The 19,888-nt window shown below is 39.0% G+C and overlaps 1 protein-coding gene across 3 annotated transcripts in view; it reads left to right on the top strand.

Moving 5' to 3' along the window:
- Nucleotides 1-19,888, top strand: part of phkb (phosphorylase kinase, beta) — a 106,461-nt gene that overhangs the window by 28,848 nt on the left and 57,725 nt on the right. For all 3 annotated transcript variants that reach the window (XM_040130981.1, XM_040130800.1, XM_040130895.1), the window contains 7 exons: nucleotides 2,805-2,868; nucleotides 6,145-6,240; nucleotides 8,822-9,019; nucleotides 14,722-14,779; nucleotides 16,832-16,909; nucleotides 19,098-19,256; nucleotides 19,659-19,753. In XM_040130981.1, the coding sequence (XP_039986915.1) occupies nucleotides 2,805-2,868; nucleotides 6,145-6,240; nucleotides 8,822-9,019; nucleotides 14,722-14,779; nucleotides 16,832-16,909; nucleotides 19,098-19,256; nucleotides 19,659-19,753 (748 nt within the window). The remainder of the gene's footprint in view (nucleotides 1-2,804; nucleotides 2,869-6,144; nucleotides 6,241-8,821; nucleotides 9,020-14,721; nucleotides 14,780-16,831; nucleotides 16,910-19,097; nucleotides 19,257-19,658; nucleotides 19,754-19,888) is intronic.

Below are 19,888 nucleotides of genomic sequence, written 5' to 3'. Positions count from 1 at the left end.
TATGTCACCTCACCTTGTGGTCATGCTCCGGATTTCCACAATTAGTGAGCTAGCTTATACCTGTAGTTGCGTAATACCAATTAAAATGCTGTATGCAAATAGTGAACTGTGGCAGGGGCAGATTCAGAACGGTTCCATGTAAACAAAATCTGTGTAAATGATCAAATTGAGCTGTCATTTCTATTCCCAAAGTGCTAGTGGGCAGCAAAAAAACTCAGTGGAAATGAACAGTAGAGGATGTGTTCATTTTGGCAGAGTATTCTTTTGTCCATATCAAATCAAATGACTCATTTTACTTGCTTCCGCCTCATGTTTATCACCACGCTCAGTCAAATGGCTAGACTGGAGCTTTTTTATTTAATTTAGTTTATCTAATCTCATAAGCATCAGGATATATTGAAATATATTTAAGTTGCAATGAAATACATGTAATTTTATTACAAATATAAAAAACAGGACTGTGCTGATATGTTCATGAATATTTCATGATAGTACTTTTTTTATTTTACAACAGTACCAATTGAAATAATCAGTGTGAATGTGCTGTAATATAGTCTATGCTATTATTATTATTATGTATGTTACCATAGCGACAATGTTGATTGTATATCATAGCCAGATAACACGGGTTCAAATGTTTTTTTGTACTTTGATTACTGACTAATGACTTCCAACAGTGACTTTCTCTTTTGTTTACATGTTTTGGACAACTAAAGTACAGTTTAATTAGAGGAAAGTCTTGTGGAGGAGCCCTTTATCAGAATCTAGTTTTAAGACCTTAAACAATGTTTTTGTGTAAACAGTCGAACAAAGGACTATTGAAATTTGAAATGGTTCACTCCTGGTGACGAAGCCACAAATATTTCCCTCAGCTTCCAGAGCAGTTCATTGTCTTTCAGCTTATTGTTTTGATTTTACAGCCTGCAACTTTATTGTTTTTGGTCAGTCTTGTCACTCTCATCATCCTGATAAACCTGCTGTACACCACCTGCCCAGCACCAAACAGCTGACACACAACGTTAGTAACTAGCTGGTGAACACAATAGAGCAAATTTTCCTCAGAAATTGCTGGAGACAAGAAAAAGTAGAGTGAATATTGGACTTAGATTTGTCAGGTTGCTAGAAACACTACTGTAAAGGAATACTAATGTTGCTCTGTTTCTGTGTAAATAGGCAACTATTAACTTACACACTGAATCTATCAACTACATAAGGTCATAATATGCCAGTGTCAATCTTAAACCTGCAGTAACTGTTTTTTTTTTTTTGCCACTTTTGGGCCGCAGAAGGACACAACATTGTTATATCTTAACCTTTTTAGTTGATATGCTGAACATTTCAGCCAACATTTGCTTATTTACACATCCAGTACATATGGACCAACATTACCATTCATTTGGAGTCTTGTTTGAAGACGTTAAGTCCAAAACTCACTCTCTTTTAGCTCTGTTTTTGGTCTCTACCAAATCGTGAGGGAAACATCTGGCTCTCTAGCTGCTAAATGCTCTATTAAGTTCACATCAGGTTGTGTACAGTAGGTTTTTAGAGCTTTTTTGCTGAGAACAGCTTTCTGCTGCGGCCCGAAAATGATGCTATGAGAGCTGTGGGAGTGAAACAAAACAGTTTAGTTGTGGTCATAACAGATAAACAGCGAACTGAAACTCTCTATGATGCGTCGTAAAGCTGAAGGGAGCTGCAGATTCATGTGATAATTTTCTGTAGGTTCATCAGTACCAGAGACCCCTCTTACATTATTGCATTGTTTTCACATTATCATTTGATGCATAGTGATGATAAAAATATAAATTATAGCCGTGTTAACAGCTTGTTGTGCTGAATAAACACACAGCAGACTTGGGGAGACAGGGTTCATACACAATGCACAAGGACGAGAGGTTGTGTGGGGTTTGCCAATAGGGGCACAACTCAAGTATATAAAATATGAAGGAGCATATGAAGCAATTAACCTAATATGACCTTGGCTGGGATGTGAACTGCAGTACTGTATGTAAATGCATTTACTGTAAGAGTAGCAGAATATTGTTTTGCAGTCTACCGTATGAGCTCATGGAGTAACAGTCTACAGCAACATTTCTCCAACTGTCAGCCAAAACTCCCTCCTGTTTCACCGCAAAGCGTCGTATCTCCTCTCTTTCTGTATAAGGTGCTGACAGCCTTGCTGACCACTATTGGCCATTTTCATGTGTGTGTGTTTGTGTGGGTGTGTATGTGTGTGTGTGTATGTGTTTGTGTCTGTGTCTTATGCAGAGCTTGTTTGAGCAGAGCTCTTTTCCAGGCTAAATTAGCCAGCCATCCTCTACATTTTAAGCATCGATTCAGACTTCACTAATGGTATTGAACGCATTTTGATATGTCAGCAGATCTACCGCCAGTCCTCGCCAAGTTTCCTGCTATTTCGTTTTTCTCCGTCCTTTTCTTTTCTAGGGAAACCATGGCAGGATAGAAAGGGAAACAAAATGACAGTGAAATTGATTCACATTTAGTCTGCATTGCAATCACAGTAGCCAGCCAGTGTGAAATTCAGTATAAGTTTTTTTTTTTTTTTAAAGAGATCCATTATCTACAGTACACCACAATCTCAGGAGCCTTCAGCCTTATTGAATCCTAAATTCTGACTGCCTTTTTGTTTTTTTGGCTTCTGACAATTGAAAGATATTTGCAGTTCGTATCACTGCCTCCATCACAAAACCCCATTTGTTGTCACTCTTAGGGAATGTGCATCAATGGTAGTGAAATCTGCTTATTGTGTGTTATTTAACTCTCTGTGTTTCTTATCTCTGCAGCTCTGTGGGCCTGGCTAAAGCTGCTCTGGAGGCCATCAATGGATTCAACCTGTTTGGAAACCAGGTATTTGAATAATTCACCCACTCTTTGCACATTTCCTCCTCCTCACATGAGTCCTAAGACACACTTGTATTTGTCTCTTGTCAGATCGTGTCACATGACGATGGAGATGCATTATAGATAGACAGCCTAGTTTCTATGTCACATCTGCAGACGCCCATTACAGATCCATACATCAGCAAGATATGCTTGATGTGTGCAGCGCCTTCAGTAGTTGAATTTATGGAGAGGCACGGCTGTTTTAACAAATACACATCATTAGCATAATTAGTGCTGCTGTCATCGATGCAAGACCGTTTGTCCAAGAGGACATTTGACCATAAGGAGATTCATTCAGCATGTTTGTGTTTGACTCAGGAAATAGTTTGTCTTCATCCAGACTTTGATAAGTAGCCAGAGTAGATGTTTGTTCCCGGTTTCCCGGTCTGCTTTACAATGTGCATTTGTGTATATGTGCCCTTTTTTTCCTTGCTTGTGGGAAGCAAGTGTGGAGGAGATGAAAAACAGGGACATTTATTACACCTCCTAATGGATTGGAAAATTAAGCCTCCACTTAGCAAGCCTCCTTTCTTATTATCTTTTCTTTGTCTTTTCTCCACTTGGATGTTAGCCAGTGATGGCTTCTCTAGACATTTAATGCATTTGAACTTAGAGTCTTATTCTGATCATCGTATGGGGCTACAAGGATGAGTGTATATTAAAGTCGCTGTTTGTGATTCATTTTGTCATCAAGCTCAGCTTGTTGAAAGAGTCAATTTATATCGGTGTCTGCTTCATCATCAATGCTGTGTGGGGCTTCTGTAAGTGTGAGTGTGTGTGTTTCATCTAGTTTCCTGTCCTTCTGTGGGAATGGAAGTTATTCAAGCCATTCAGTTTATTATAAATGACTTCTATCAATCTTGATTTCCCAGCTGACTTTCACCCTTCCAACACCAACTGGAACATTCAGTCCACTCTGAACTCTGCCATCACACTTTACACTTGCTCCAGACTCTTGTGGGTGTGTGTCACATTTAACCTTTGTACTAGAGGAATGGACACGCAGCCTTCAGTTTTGTGAACTTTTGATTTTTCCATGATCCACCCCCAAAATTGAGTCACACAACGGATACAAAGCTAGGAGCTTTGCGGTGTGACAAATTGAACTGGGTGGATAAAATTGATCTCACCAAGTGGAGGATCCTTCAACTTTAAAGCCAGTCATTAAATTCACAGAGCTGTGTACACATGGCTGGACAATCAAATCCTAACAGGTTCCACTTTCTATCTGGGGATTGTCAAACCCAGTCAAGAGCATGGATGTAGTGGAGTGGACACACACCCAACTCAACCAACCTATGTTTTTTGTTTTTTTTTACAGAATAGATTTTACTTTTCTTTCCTGACATGAATCTTTGAATTTCATTCAGTGGTGTCAAGCTGATGTACATTGCATCATTATAGGGTCTTTGAAAGGGGTATTATACTGTATATTCTGTGCTCTTTCAACCTTTATTAGTATACCATAATAGTAGCAATGACATTGATGGCTTTCTGGCATAGATTATGGTGGCCTGTAACTGACTCAAATTATACAGTCACATTTTCATAATAGAGGGAAAAGGGCTAAATCCTTAGAGTGGGTGCAAGGGTTAAATGGGGGAATATGGATTAGGAGGGAAAGAGAAGAAAAATTTTTGGTTTGCTCTACTAATTGGTAGAGCACATTTCTAGTTTTGATATCTTGCATCTTTCTTAGCATCTCTAGGACTGTGTTGAAGTATATGTCCCCAGAGTGCAGTGCGGTTTTCGGAAACTTTTCAGGTGGCTTCCTTCCAGGCATGACTCTCGGTCTGTGGCCTGTTTATGGTTGAGTTTTCGAAAGCAATCTGACTTCTTTATGTAGTCTAGTTACAGAAACCTCGCTGTACATAATGATGTACTGTAAATGCCTATAAAAAAAAAACAGTTTTTTTTTTGTAAATTTATGAAAACCACAAGAAGAGAATTAATACCCCCCCCCAAAAAAAAACAACAACCAAAAAAAAAAAAAACAGATGAGCTGCTGCCATTAAGATAAAGACAAAGATGACCAGGACTGATCTAGAATTACAAACACTTTACTACAGATTATACTGTATAACTTTCTGTTTCTTTTTTTAAATGCCCAGCTTTGTTTATGTTATTTATTGATTAATTTCCTGGCATATTCCATTCTATTCCCATTCTAATTCCTTCTATTTTAACTCAATGGAAGCAAAGCAAAGCGCAACTTTTACTGTAAATGGACATCTCAACCATTTTGCAGATTTGTTCCATTGCTTATTTCTAGGGGAAATTATTAAAGGGTTAACCAACAGAACAGACTGTTTGAACTGTTCAGTTTTCTTAAAAATAAAATTTCAGCCCACTGAATGAAACCACAGTCTACAGAGCACATATCTAAGGCAAAATCACTCATCTTACACATTGAGTTTTCTTACACTGTGCTGCTATAACACCAGAAAAGGTTTCCCTGAGAGGGTCGTTTCACTGATGTGTTACACAGCTGCCTACATTGGTGGCTAGCAATTCACTGCACTATGCAAATTGCTACAGGAAAGCTTGCTGATTTGACTAAAAGCCCTGGCTGGACCTGGTTTTTGGAGGAAAAAAAATAGACTCTGGCAATATTCATACATAATGCATCTGACTTACATTAGACATTGCTTAGCAGGTTGCAGGAGTGGCTCAGTTGGTTTTATGTAAGCACTGCCGTTGGAGGGATGAAGTGGACTGGACCAGCTTTTTTAGAACCAGAAAAGACTCGATCATTTGCCTTACTAAGTAAAAGCATACCCCCCCCCCCCAGAAGTGTTTGAGTGCCCTGGACAGACAGACCGCATTGTAGTAGCAGCACTTTGTTATTGTACATGGGGACTTTTCAAGTGATAGGATGACTCTCGCCTCACTCTTGTTCAAGCACTCCCACACAGTACTTCAAAAACATATGCAACCCAAAAATATCAGCCAGGCCTTACAGGGAGAAAGTGTGTTTTGATGTGTGGAGGTGTGAGGCGTGATGGTGGGGGCCTTAAAGTGGGTTTTAAGTCATTTTAGCCATTTTACTGTCTGTTTTTTCTGATAAATGTAGGAGGATGTGTTGTGCATCTTGACGTGCATTTTTGTGGGTGTTCACGTAGAACCAAAAAAAAAAGGAACAAAATTGAAACTCTGTTGTTGTTGTACCTGTGAAAGGTGAATAGGTCAGCTGTGTCTGGGATGATATCTTTATATGTGTTTATATGTTTTGCTCCGCAGGGCTGTTCATGGTCAGTGATATTTGTGGATCTGGACGCCCACAACAGGAACAGGCAAACCCTCTGCTCCCTGCTGCCCCGAGAGTCTCGCTCCCATGTGAGTCCACCCATGTAATTGTCCATCCACCAAAATTAACCAATGAATGACTAAAAAAATACAAAAAATTATTATTACTAGCCACACTAGCAGCGATGATTGTTGGAGATTAAAAAAAAGGCTGCACTTATGTAGAAACTAGGAGATCAGCTTAATAGCTGAGTCAAAAAATGCATTTTTGCAGATTTTATTTTAGCCATACTGGTGCAGTGGCTCCATCACTTTAGTCAAAACTGAAATATCTCAACATCTATTGCCATTAACATTTTATATATTCATGGTCCCCATGGAATTAATCGGACCGACTCTGGTGCTCTCTGACTTTTCCTCTAGCAACGCAAGCAGTTTAACATTTTTCATGTTTTGTGAAATACCTCAAAATCTATTAAATGGATCGCCATGAATTTTTTTTACAGACATTCATAGTCCCCAGGGGATGAATCCTACTGACTCTCGTGATACCCTGACTCTTTTATCTACCGCCAGGCTTGAGGTTAACATTTGTTGTTTTGATTGAAATGTCTCAGCAAATATTGGATAGATTCCCATGATATTTTGTACAGATATTCATGTACCCCTCAGGATGAATTGTAACAACTTTGGTAATCCTTTGACTTTTCCTCAAAAGCTATCATCAGGTAAAAAATTATTTTGTCCAGATCGTACACCTGCTAAACTAATGACATTCCCATTAGCTTAGGCTGCACTTTGTGTTTAGTGGTAATTAGCAAATGTTCATATGCCAACATGCTAATCTAAGATGATTAACATGGTAAACATTATACCTGCTAAACGTCAGGATGTTAGCATTGTCATTGTAAGCATGTTAGCCTGCTAAAGTTAACATTAAACTCAAAGTATTGCTGTGCCTAGGTACAACCTCAAAGATTTGCTAGCATGGCTGTAGACTCTTTGTCTTGTTTTAAAATGAGAAAATCTTTTGGAAATCTTTTTTTTTTCTATTTTCTTGTTTTACTTCTAATCTTGTTAAAACACTAAGATAATTTTAAAAAATGATATTAAAATATTGTTTAAATTTTGGCTCAGAGGTAGTAAGCTAATCTCTGTTTGATTCTAGAAAAATGGCCTGAATTGTACATGTTGTACCTGCTCCGTTTATTTCCTTTTTTTTTTTGACTCTGAGGAACAGCTGTGCATAAACTCTACCAATCAAAGGCTGAAATAGAAGCCTCCCACCACACATATGCCAAAATCTTAAAAGGTTAATTGCACACATCAAACAAACCATGCCCTTACGTCCATATATCAGTGAATATCTGTACTTCAACCATACATTTCCCTCATGGTGTAGCCATTACACTGCCCATACCTGTGCTATTGATGGTTCAGCGTTTACAAGAAGTGGCAAAAGTGAGAGGTGGCTGCAGAGCTGGGGGGAGGTAAAGCAGAAAAGGCAGGAGTGAAAAAAAGAAGTGCAATGAAGAGAAGAAAAGCAGGAACAAAATCATTCCCTTCTCTCCACTCTACCGCTTGCAGGCACTTAAATGATCATATCTCTCTCTCTGTGTGTGCTGAGATGTTTCAGGCAGAATAGCTGCCATCAGTGTGTGGGGAAATGAGTCTAATTAGACGACCAGAGTGGCATTAGAGCCATAGAGAATGACATTAAAGAGCTGGAAGGAATGAGTGCAGTAAGGACCGAGAGACCAACATACTGCAGGATGATGTCAAGATAACTAAATTATCAATACAACATCTGTAACTCTTATGCTGAGGCAAAAGATTGGAATATAATATTCAATTCTAGACACATTCAATACCTGCAGCAAATGCGTTTTGTAAGCTGATATCCTATTTCAGCCGCAGCTGCTGAGGATGTTAAAATGTAGATTGGGCTTGTAACAAGAAGTTGAAGAATACGAGTCGATTGGAGTAAACAGAGCAGCATTTGGCTTCTCTGTGAACTGTAGAGATCTGTGCAAATTCAAAAAAGATCATATTACAAAAAATAACAGCGGCCTCAAACAGTTAAGACAGTTATCAAACAGTCCTTTAGCTGGTTGACAAGTTGGTTCATGGCTGTACATGTCAAAAAAGCAAGTCACTGCTGTTATTCGGGCCTTCAGCACCTGCACAGCAGAGCCCAAACAGAATATGAAAAGCGAGGCTTATTTTTGGAAGCTCTGCTGTCTATTAATAAACCTTAAATATTCATATTGGTTTGCAGTGAAGCTGGGGCTTAATAGCTTTCATTTCCATTGCTTAATAGAGTGAACCAAACAAAAATGAAATGAGAGTATTAGATGCCCAGTCATAGTGGTTCCTCCAGCCTAATAACAGTATTCATTCCTAATTATAGGTATATGCTAGATGGTATCAGCTCCATGCAGATACCTATGCTGTATGACTATCAGTGACTTTGGTTAGGATTTAATTCCAGTCCTTAATTATTTTGATAGATATGATGACTGGGGTGAATAGAATTTTAATTAAGTTACGGTCATTTAAATTTCTGGACATTTTGTCTTGTTGTAACTCATATGCGGAACAGTGTACAGTGAAAAACAGAACTGTGGATGGGGCTTGTCATTTATGTAAAGTAAATCTTTTCTCCCTGAAGAACACAGATGCAGCCTTGCTTCCGACCATCAGCTATCCTGCCTTCGCGGTGGACGATGATGCTCTGTACAGTCAAACACTGGACAAGATAGTTCGCAAGCTGCGAGGCAAATATGGCTTCAAACGTTTCCTCCGCGATGGCTACCGCACCACTAATGAAGACAAGAATCGCCGCTACTACAAACCTGCTGAAATGAAGGTGAGTGCTGTATGTATTGTAATGTAATTTTTTTCGTATTTCGTTCTGTTTATCTGGGCTTTATTCTACTGTTTTTTCTCCATTGCTCTAGTGAATATTCACAACTTTTAGTTGCAGACACTAGGCCACCCAGACAAGACCTGGATGTTGAGAGTGCCAGTCCAGGCTTCATTCAACTAAAAGCGATTCTTACACATTTTTAGCATTTTATTGTATCAGACATGAAAAATACAAAAACAAATTGCATTGGGGAACCCCACTAGAGATGAAAGGAGGTTGTCCCTCTTACCATTAATGAGAACGAGCAGTTCTTCATCACCAACTTGGCAGACAGGCAATTAAAACATTGTGGTCCACTGTAACAAAAGCTGATTTTCAGGACATTTCAAAACAAATGAAGCACTGCATAGACAACAAAACAGCAGCAGTTTCGGAAAACAGGCTAACATTTGTCTCCACGGTGGTCTCGATTGTTTGCAATTTTACTGAGATACCAAGGTATGTTTAAATTTAAAGAACGATATAATGTTTAAAAATGTACCTAGAGTTCATTTCCGGCAACCACTATTGGCAGAGTGCCAGTAGTTGGCAATGCGTAAAAGCTAAAAAAGTCCAACTTGAAAGTCCTTGAGTGTGACATTTTAAAAGTTTTTCTGAAATGCATAAGCCTGAAAAGGTTTTATCCTTTTATGATAAATCTAAGAGATCTGCCTGTGCCTTAGCCTCTTCCATTTCAAGTGTTTTAATCCTCCAGGTAATTCACCCCGATTCTTAGTGTGTTTGTGTGTTTAAGTCCCTGTCTGTGCGTGTGCTCATGCATATATATGTACTTGAATGGCTGCGTATTCATTGTCCTTTTGTGAATCCCCTGTGATCCTTGCGAAATTAAGCACATTCACTTCAGATTCAGCTCAGAGAGTGCATAATGAGTGAATCAGAGGCTGGACTCTTAATGCTAAACAAATCATTCCATTAGCTGCAGAACGCACCTCTTAGAATTAATGAGAGGTAGATGGAGGAATCAACAAAGATCAACAAGTACAAAGTCAGAGGTAAGTGGAGTTTCTGTTCGATGTAGATCTTTCACCTCTAATCCAAGAGTCTCAACACTTCTGCTGACTTATGGGTCATTCACAACTTGATGTTAATGGTCACCTGACACAACCACTACCATGACATGCTAGTCATGTGAGCCTTGTTTCGAGCAGCAACAGACTGCAACAGACAGATTTTTTCTTTTTTTTTTTTTTTAAAGTCACATTCTACCTGGCTAGCACCAAAAGAGCTGACCAGTTTTTCCACTTTAGATGGTTTTCCCTGTAATTAGGCTACATTTAATTTCATTTGAGCTACTTTTTGTACCATTTTGACAGCTCCCGTGATAAAAAACATAACTATTGACTAATAAATTAGCCCTTCCCTTCACTGTTTGAACACTTTACTGTGTTGTAGATTTAATTGTAAATGGATAAAACTGCCATTTGTTCCTGTCAATCTAAACTCAATAACCTATAATGAAAAAGTGAGTTAACCTGTGGCAATTTTATCCGTCTACATTTAAATCTACAACAGAATAAAGTATGCAAACAGTGGAGGGGTCCGAATACTTTCTGAAGCCACTGTATCTAATAACTGCCGACCCACAAAATGTCATTTCACTTTATTACAACTAGCAGTTATTATAAGAACTTACTTTCGTTCCTATTCAAATTACAATTCAGTAGAAGCTCTGTGATGAAAGATGTGGAAAGGCTTACATCTATTCACATAAGTCAAGAATTTAAATGTATAATGAAACATTATCCAAAAGAATTGGTAGAGATAGTTTTTCATTTTATCCATGGTTTTGGGTTGGAATGACGATATTATTATTATTTTTTTTTTAACTCATATTTAGCTACACAACATAAGACAGAGGCTCGGAGGCTCCTTGCCCTACTTCCACCAGGTGACATTTTTCTTGAAGGAAATCTTCCTTTACAAAGAAAATACCAAAAAATGATTCACAAAAGACATTGCTTAAAATATGTACTGTTTTTTTTTAATAGCTATATACATAAAATATAGTTCAGCCGTGATTTGGCCTTGTGGCTGCCAGTGACCTGTTTTTTAATGTACTTTAGCAGGACTTGACAGATTGCTGCTCATGGCTCTCACAGCTGCTGTGTGGCTTTGAGAAATGTTTGAAACAATATCCCTTTTACAAAATTAGATTGCTTTTGGCTGTTTTTTCATCTTCAGAATTGTCAGAAACTTTAGAAAGGTGGAGTTGAAAGGTTGGTGGTGAAAACAAACAAACCAAAAAAGGGACTGACTGTGGAAGTGCTTGCTTGATATGTAACAAAGGGCAGCTGTGGGGCACCAACTCTGAACCTGTTGAAATACTTTGAAATTAGCTTTCTTTAATCCTGCAGCTAATACGATACAAATACTCTAAGGCTAAGAATTAGCAAGCAGTGTTTAATGCTTCGGTTCCCTCTTGCTCCATCCTGCCTTAAGTTCTACCAGCAGGCAGACAGATTTATTGTGGAAGATACTGATGCCAGTTGAGTTTCAGAAAGTAAATTAATGATCACTACTGCTGCCATTTGCAATCTATCTCCCAACTGTAATATATTTGCTACTATATCAGCAAATACTGCAAGTGAGAAGAATCCAGTTATATATGAGGAAACTGTGCCAGGTGGTTATTTATTACACAATGGTTAATATTACCACAGGATTACAGTTTTCCAAAAATGAATATTGAAACCAACTGAGGATTTTTGTAATGTTAGAAAGGAAGCACTTGCCACTTTTAGAGATGTAACAGACTAATAACATTTATAAAGCTAGGAAATGCGCTCAGTAGAGCACAGTCCTCTGCCAAGGCCAATGTCAAAAGGCACAAAACAGACTAAATGAGAAAAAAATTCAAATTTATAGTAAATGATCCAGATCTGCCCCAAAGTTTAATGGCTTCTTCCCTGGCCCATGCTCCATCCCTCTGCCACATTCAGTGCAAATCGGTTCAGTAGTTTTTGGTAATCCCGCCGATAAACATACAAACAAACCAACAAACAAACAGACGCGGGTGCTTACATAACCTCCTTGGTGGATGTAAGAAGTAAGAAGTCAAACTTTACCTCCTTTGAGCGATGACCCAACATACAGAGAAGTGAAATGCCAGGCGAGTGTCTGACACAGTGTGAGCTCTGTCTGGAGAAAAAGAAGTCACAGCTAGACCAGGTGTCCCTGCAGAAGACATCGAGTGAGTTTGTTGTTGATGTTCATAGCAGGGCAGATGTCTGTGCTCCTTCTCTGTTTACCATTGACAGAGAGCAGAAGCCTGTGTGATAGACAGTTTTACCAATCAGTCGAGCTGCTCAAGCGCAAAACACCAGGGATCCCTGCCTGTTTACAGCCTCAACGGGCCGAAAAGCACAGGCCTCATTGGGTGACTGCCTCAGCTCTCCCCTTCTCTCATTTACTCTCCCCGTGCCTCAAATATGCCACCTCCTCGGCTCTCTTTATGCACTCTCCTGCATTTCATTTTTCTCTCTCTCCCATTCCTTTCCCACCATCTGATAGCTACTGTTGCTTCTTATCTCTGCTGAAACACACAGTTTGACGCCATGCATACCTGCATAATCTCATGGTGCAGACATTAACTATTTAGAGAAGCACATGCAAGCCTACAGACAGTAGTATCAGCTTTGTGATAGTGAAAGCAGCTCTCATATGCGTGTATTTGTGTTTGTGTGTGTGTGTGTGTGTGTGTGTGTGTGTACCAGGCATTTGTTATTGCATTAGGATGTAATCTCTGTTATCTTCCATTAGTTTGGAGATTATTAAAAAAAATGAGGGACAAAGATAGACAGGACTACGGACTAAAATACATCCACACAAACATACACACACACATTTGTCATGATGGATTTTATAGAGGCTATTAAAAATCTGGAGGATGTTTAATCTTTTTACAAGCTGACTTTGATGATTTGTAGTGTTAATAGAAAATTGATGACTAATAAAAAGGTTTCTCTGTTAGGACAGAGCTGCTAACATTGCTGCTGTGTGTCTGTGTTTATCCTTTTCAGGCAAGCATAAACAAATTGAGATTGAATTACTGGAATTAATAAGGCTGCGATTCACTTGACTGTCATCTCTTCATGTGACTTGGTACCAAATGACTGACTTCTGAAGGATTTTGTATGTGTGTGACACTTGTGACACTACACACACATGGTGTGAAGTCTATAATAGGATTTCTGGTTGAGTAAGATTCAGAGAATAATCCAACAAGTGATGATGTTCTTCTCAAATTCAAGTGTTTTTTCAGGAAAATCTTCTTCAGCTGCCACACGTTGTCTTGTATTTATCTGTGTTCAGTCAACTGAAAACAACCAGAGTTGCACAGTCACTCAATACACTCATCAGTTACTCATTCAGAACTATCAGTCAGTCAGTCAATCAGTTAGTCAATCATATCTTGCCAAGTGTTTACTGGGGGGAGAGGTTTAATTAAATGAAAAAAACTGAAACCTGAGAAAATTAGTGGAGAAACATGACAAATGCATACGCTTCCATACAGGGCACCAGGGGTCAAAATATTGCAAATCAAATGCTAGTTTGCGGAAGAATGGCATTCATCCCTCCAGTAGAGTTCTACAGGGTTGTTGAATCTGTGACAAAGAGTTTTGAAGCTGGTGGCCCATGGTAGCCCAGCATCTTACTAAGGGTGCTTTTCACACCTAACCTGTTTGGTGCGGTTCAGATGGACTCTGATGCATTTGCCCATCTTGGTTGGTTTGTTTAGGCTGGTAATCATGTTGTCAAACTGGGGTGCAGATTTAACAACTGGGCTGAAACAATAGGAACTTTGTTTGTGGTGGGAAAGCCAATGGACCAAACGTATTACAGGATTATATGATAGCAGATCTGTGATTTAGCATGAATTTAAAGCAGAACTACCGTTAAATCCATCTGCTAATCCTGATCTCCCAAATCTGTATAAGCAACATATAGTCTATACTGTTAGTCTATACCAATTTCTGTAAAGTTTCTACCTGTTTATTAGTATTTATTACATATAAGGTCTAGGTGCATTCTCGACTAATACTTATAATCAGTTTTGTTTTAGTTAGCTCTTTGTGACACCGGATATGATCAACACATCAGGTACAGTACAGTAGCATAACCTGTCGTCAGTCACCAGAATTGATTGATTTCCCCATTGATTTCCCCACTACAAGGACTCTAGGACAGTTTTTATACATTTCATTCAAATTGTTTCTAACTATTCTAATTCCAAATCTCATACATACAGCAGATATTATGTTTAAGTGGTGGAAGTGTGGGCCTACAGCCTGTGACATACACACTTAGAATGGCCAGCTATTCCAACTTTTCTCTCAGTATGCTTCATGTGTTTGTCACTGTATTGTAAACTTTTTCACATCTCAGACTTTCAATTGTCCTTCTCAAAACACACAGCACAACTTTGAATTTTTTAATGGCATTGCAAGGAAGCGTTATTATTCATCTCTGTTCTGTCAGTTTTCAATCACAATGTCAGGTCTTCTATATCTTTTCCTTGTGCCATGCTGTTCCATATTCAATGTTACTAAAGTACAGACATCCGCTTCTTTAAAGTCCCTGTGCCTCTCTCCGCTTTCTAAAATGGAAAAGTAATAATTCCTCCTCTCTCTGTCTCTCTCCAGCTTTTTGATGGAATTGAGTGCGAGTTTCCCATATTTTTCATCTACATGATGATTGACGGTAAGCCTTGTTCTATCCATTGCTGCTGTTATGATGCCCCAAGTGGGTCATTGGCAAGATAGAAGACAGATTTGTAGCATTTGACAGGAAATTACATTTTGATGTTTGCCAGGTTTTAGAGGATTTAGAGACCTTTTTTTAAAAAAAAGATTTGATGTGTGAAACTTGTGTGTGAGGCAAAGGGAATGGTAAGAAATAAAGAAAGGAGTGTAGTTTCCCCAGAAAATGCGAATTCAAGCATCATTTAATCACACTCATGCCAGTTTACACTCCACTGACATTTTTAGGACTAACAATAAATCTAAATTCTGATCTCAGACTTGTCTGCTATTGTTGATCTTAAAATGACCATTTTTTAACAGCTCAAAAAGCACAAAATATCTATTAAACTGACCCCGGCAGCTAAAACTAAGAAAAAAACAAAGTAAACACAACATAAAAAGCAAGACTCTAAAATTAAATGCTCTAAAACTAGTTAAATGGTCAGAATTCATATCGCTGCTCAGTCAGATCGAGTGTCTTTTATTTGTGCAGCATTTAACAGTGCTTTAACATTAAAGCTGCTATTATCAATATTTTTATATTAACAATGGATTAAATAATAGGTATGTGAAATGGGCCGTTCATAGAGATGAAACCACAGATATAATTGTCAGCCATTGTCACTCAACTTTACTGAGCATGTTAGTGTGGTTCTGTTCATTCTTTTGTTTTTATGGCCCACAAGTTTGCTGTTTTGGTTCACTCTCACTCTTACTATTTCATCAGCAGTGTTTTGACAGCCTTTTCATGTCTCTCCAGAGATGTTCAGTTGAGTTCAAGTCATGGCCCTAGTTTCCCCTAAGCCACTCCTGCATTGTCTTGGCTGTGTGCTTAGGGTCATTGTTCTGTTGTAAAGTTAACATTCGGCCCAGTCTGAGGTCCTGAGCGCTCTGGACCAGGTTTTCATTAAGAATATTTCTGTACTTTGCCCCATTCAGCTTTTCCTCAACCCTGACCATTCTCCCTGTCCCTGTTGTTGAAAAACACCCCCCAGCATGATGCTTCCACCACCTTGCTTTAACACTGGGATGGTATTGGGCAGGTGATGAGCGTTGCCTTGTTTCCTCCAGACATGACACTTAGAACTCAGGCCTAACAGGTCACCTTTGGTTTCATCTGACCAGAGAATCTTGTTGACAGTCTGAGAGTCCTTTCACGTGCTCCAAGCCAGCTTTCATGTGTCTTTCACTGAGGACAGGCCTCCGTCTGGCCACTCTGCCTTTAAGCCCAATCGGTGGAGTGCTGCAGTGATGGTTGTCCTTCTGGAAATTTCTCCAATCCCCACACAGGATCTCTGGAGCTCAGCCAGAGTGACCATGGGTTCTTGGTCACCTCTCTTACCAAGGCCCCTCTCCCCTGATTGCTCAGTTTTTCTGGACGGCCAGCTATAGAAAGAGTCCTGGTTGCTCGAGACTTCTTCCATTTAAGAATTTTGAAGGCTACTGTGCTCTTAGATGATCAAGAAAAATGGGAAAGACCTGAGCTAAATCTCAAGTGTCTTAGCAAAGGGTCTGAATAATTATGTCAATGTGATATTTCAGTTTCTTCTGTTTAATAAATTTGGAAAAAATTCTAAAATCTGTTTTTTCTTTGTCATTGTGGAATATTGCATATAGACTGATGAGGGAAAAAATTTTTTAAATAATTTTAGCATAAGGCTGCTACATAAAAAAAATGTGAAAAAAGTTAAGCTACTTTTCTCTGGAGTTGATGTAGAGCAAAAGTGATTGAAAAGGAGAGAGAATGTTGGACTCACATCAGTCAGGTGGCCAGAAACGTGACTCCTAATTGTGCTTTGTATCTACTAGATGTGTAAAAAAGCGAATAAATCAGTTCCAGGTTTAAAGTGATTAATGTCGTAATGAAAGCTTAGTCTAAATACATTTAAAAAAACATATATACATCTCTAGATTTGTATAGGATCTAGATGTTTAATGTTGCTGTAACATTAGACTGAAAGGCTTCTTCCAAAGCTTTTAATTTGTAATTCTTAATGTGTGTGTGCTGCAGGTGTGTTCAGAGGAAATAAAGCTCAGGTTAAAGAATACCAGGACCTCCTTGAACCCATCATCTTCCAGTCTTATGAGGGTGAGTAATCACAAAATTACACTCAAACATACACAAATGCAGTGACAGATGGATGAGGAAAAATTACCAATGCACAAACACACACACATAAAAGTTTGGTATGTCTTTGAGCTTGGAGCTGGAGTCTACCTCTGTTCTCTCTCCCTCTAGCAATGAAAAACTTTCCCTTATTAAATCGCATCATCCATATTCATACATTAGCATGCTGTGACCGAGGCTCACAGAGGCGTTACATTCAAGTGAGCTCAGCCTTTCCCCATAAGCAAAGAGCCTGGCTTCTATATTCACCTGAACCCATTGCTGGGAGGGGAGACAGCCAAATGATAGGGATGTCAAGAGCTTTGAGTTTCTATTGGTCCGTTCATAATGGGACAGGAATAATTGGAGTGCAGAAAGGATAATGATGTAAGACTGAGCTTTCTGAAGTCGCCCCAGATGTCCCCACAGAGCCTTTGTGCTGGTTATGTGTGAATTAACAAAACTCTTGAAGTTAATTGGCTGGGTTTTGAAGGATAACACAAGTGTACCTTTTTTCTCTGTCAGCATTAATGCCCATGAATACTCTAAACTCACAAATTTATTTGCTGCTTTCAGAAGCTGCTATTGTCTGTTCTGCTGCAGGTTTGCCCGACCTCCCTGGAGTCATGGGCTCCCATTGTTTTGATTATACTTAGACACATGCAGGGTGCAGCTTTGGGGACATGCAGCTATACTTTGATGAATGGGCAACTAACTAGAGCTGTGCAATCCTTTGAGTCTTTTTTTTTTTTTTGAATCAAGTTTGATTCGTACTCGACATATACAGAAACATTTTTGAACCCCTGCTATTTGTACTTTCAGAGGTATAATTATATGTCCAAAGTGACCAAAATGCACTGTCGCATGTCACTTGCAGTTGACACAAAAGCTGTGGTAATGGTTGCCAGGATCAGTCAACGTAACATTTCTTTACATACAACCAGAGTTGTGAACCACTACCTTCAGCATCATGGAGTCAGTCTGGGATTACATGGAGAGACAGAACACACTGACACAGCTTTATTCCACAGAAGAACTTCGGCAAGTTCTCCAAGATGCTTGGAAAACACCACCAGCAAAGTACCTTGAAAAACAGTGTACGAATGTACTGAGTAGAATTGGTGCTGTTTTAAAGGCAAAAGGAGGTCACACCAAATATTGATTTGACTTAGGTTTTTTTCTGTTTACTGCTCTTTGTAAGAAGTTGTGATGAACTAGAAATATTCATGGCATTACTTTTGAAAGCAGCCTCACTTTACTTTAAGTGCTTAAATTTTTTTGCACAGTCTGATATAAGAGTAACGATTGTATGTTTGATAGTAAACAATGTAGACGTTAGCATTATGCCATGACTAAGTACAATCTCATAGAGCCACTGTCGTGGCTGTTGACACTGTTTTTCTCCTCCCAAATTGAAATGGCCAGTTGCCCCTTTACTGCAGTCCTTATTGCTGCTAACTTTAATTTGTGATCTGGACAGGGTGTAGAAGAAGGAGACATTGTAGACAGACCAAACACAGGACATGAGCTTCCCACCCCATTAACACTTCGAGTTCTGTTAGCCAAAAAACTGTGTCTGCAGTGGTGGACAAGTGCTTTTTTTCCTGCAGTCTGCAGTCTTTTTTCCTGCAGTCTCAAAGATACGTAATAAAAACAGACTCAAATATTTTTTCAAATATGTGCACCCCACCATATGTTTTTCAGCTGTAGTCCAGCTAAATAAAATATACCTGAGTTTTTTTCAACAGGCAATTTGAGATAAATACAAATTTTAGAGGTAATATTTGTAAAGCGTTAGAATATTGGTGGCATCCATGTTGAACAGAGCCCATAATGATGGTTGAAGTATGTAGGTTTGTATGTGCTAAAATGTGAAGATGTTCTTCTTAAGTAGAAAATTTGTTTAAAAATTACACACAAACACTATTCTAATGTGTGAACTTACTACTTGTGAACTTGTCACTTACTGTCACCACTGCAGACTTATTAAAGTATTTTTTCTTTAACTACAGGAGTGAAATGCAGGTTTTTCTTGTGAAAACACACAAAACACAAGATGCTCTCTACACCCGCTCGCACACACACACACACACACACACACACACACACACACACACACACACACACACACACACACACAATGCTCACAGTCCTTGTTTTCTCATGCCAGGCCATGCTGTGATCCCCAAATACTACTACGTACCGGCTGATTTTGTGGAGGCAGAGCAGAACAAGCATGGAAGCCAGAAGCGTTTCCCTAGCAACTCTGGACGTGATGGGAAGGTCTTTCTGTGGGGTCAGGCCCTGTACAACATCGCCAAGCTGCTGGGTATGCGTCTGTGTGTGTTTGTGTGTGTGCTTTGGTGTGATGCTCTGAACCCACGCGTTCATTCTGTTCATTCTAATATCATCTGTAAGTTAATTTATTATTCCATGTTATGTGTGTCATGACAGAGAAAATATCGATTTGTTTTTCATTGTTCACAATTATTTGACGATTGTAAATATTGTTTAATTCTTCACTGACTTGAAACAAAGGATGCAGTTTGACTCGTTGTGTGTGTCTTCATTCGTGTAAATGATAAGAAATAGATTTTTTGGTCTTTCTGTTTTCTTGCACTCGCCCTCTTGACTATGTGGGTGTGTGTTTTGTATGTATCTTAATGATATACTTTTTTTTTTTTGGACATACATTTTTTCTTGTCTGTGTTTGCGTGTGTTCACATTCCAGCGGATGAGCTGATCAGCCCTAAAGATATTGATCCCATCCACCGCTACGTGCCCCGCCAGGACCAGCGCAATGTCAGCATGCGATACTCCAATCAGGTAAGCTTAAATGTGACTGTGATAGACTGTTGTCGCAAACTCTGAACACTTATTTCACAACTTATCATCTTGGAATACTCATATGCACTATGGACATTCATTCTCAGCATAGCACTGCATTCAAGTGCTCCTTGT

This window comes from Xiphias gladius, chromosome 1 (assembly GCF_016859285.1).
Source record: "Xiphias gladius isolate SHS-SW01 ecotype Sanya breed wild chromosome 1, ASM1685928v1, whole genome shotgun sequence".
NCBI lineage: Eukaryota > Metazoa > Chordata > Actinopteri > Istiophoriformes > Xiphiidae > Xiphias > Xiphias gladius.
Note: the sequence above shows the minus strand (reverse complement) of the source record. Positions and strands in the feature narration are given on the sequence as shown.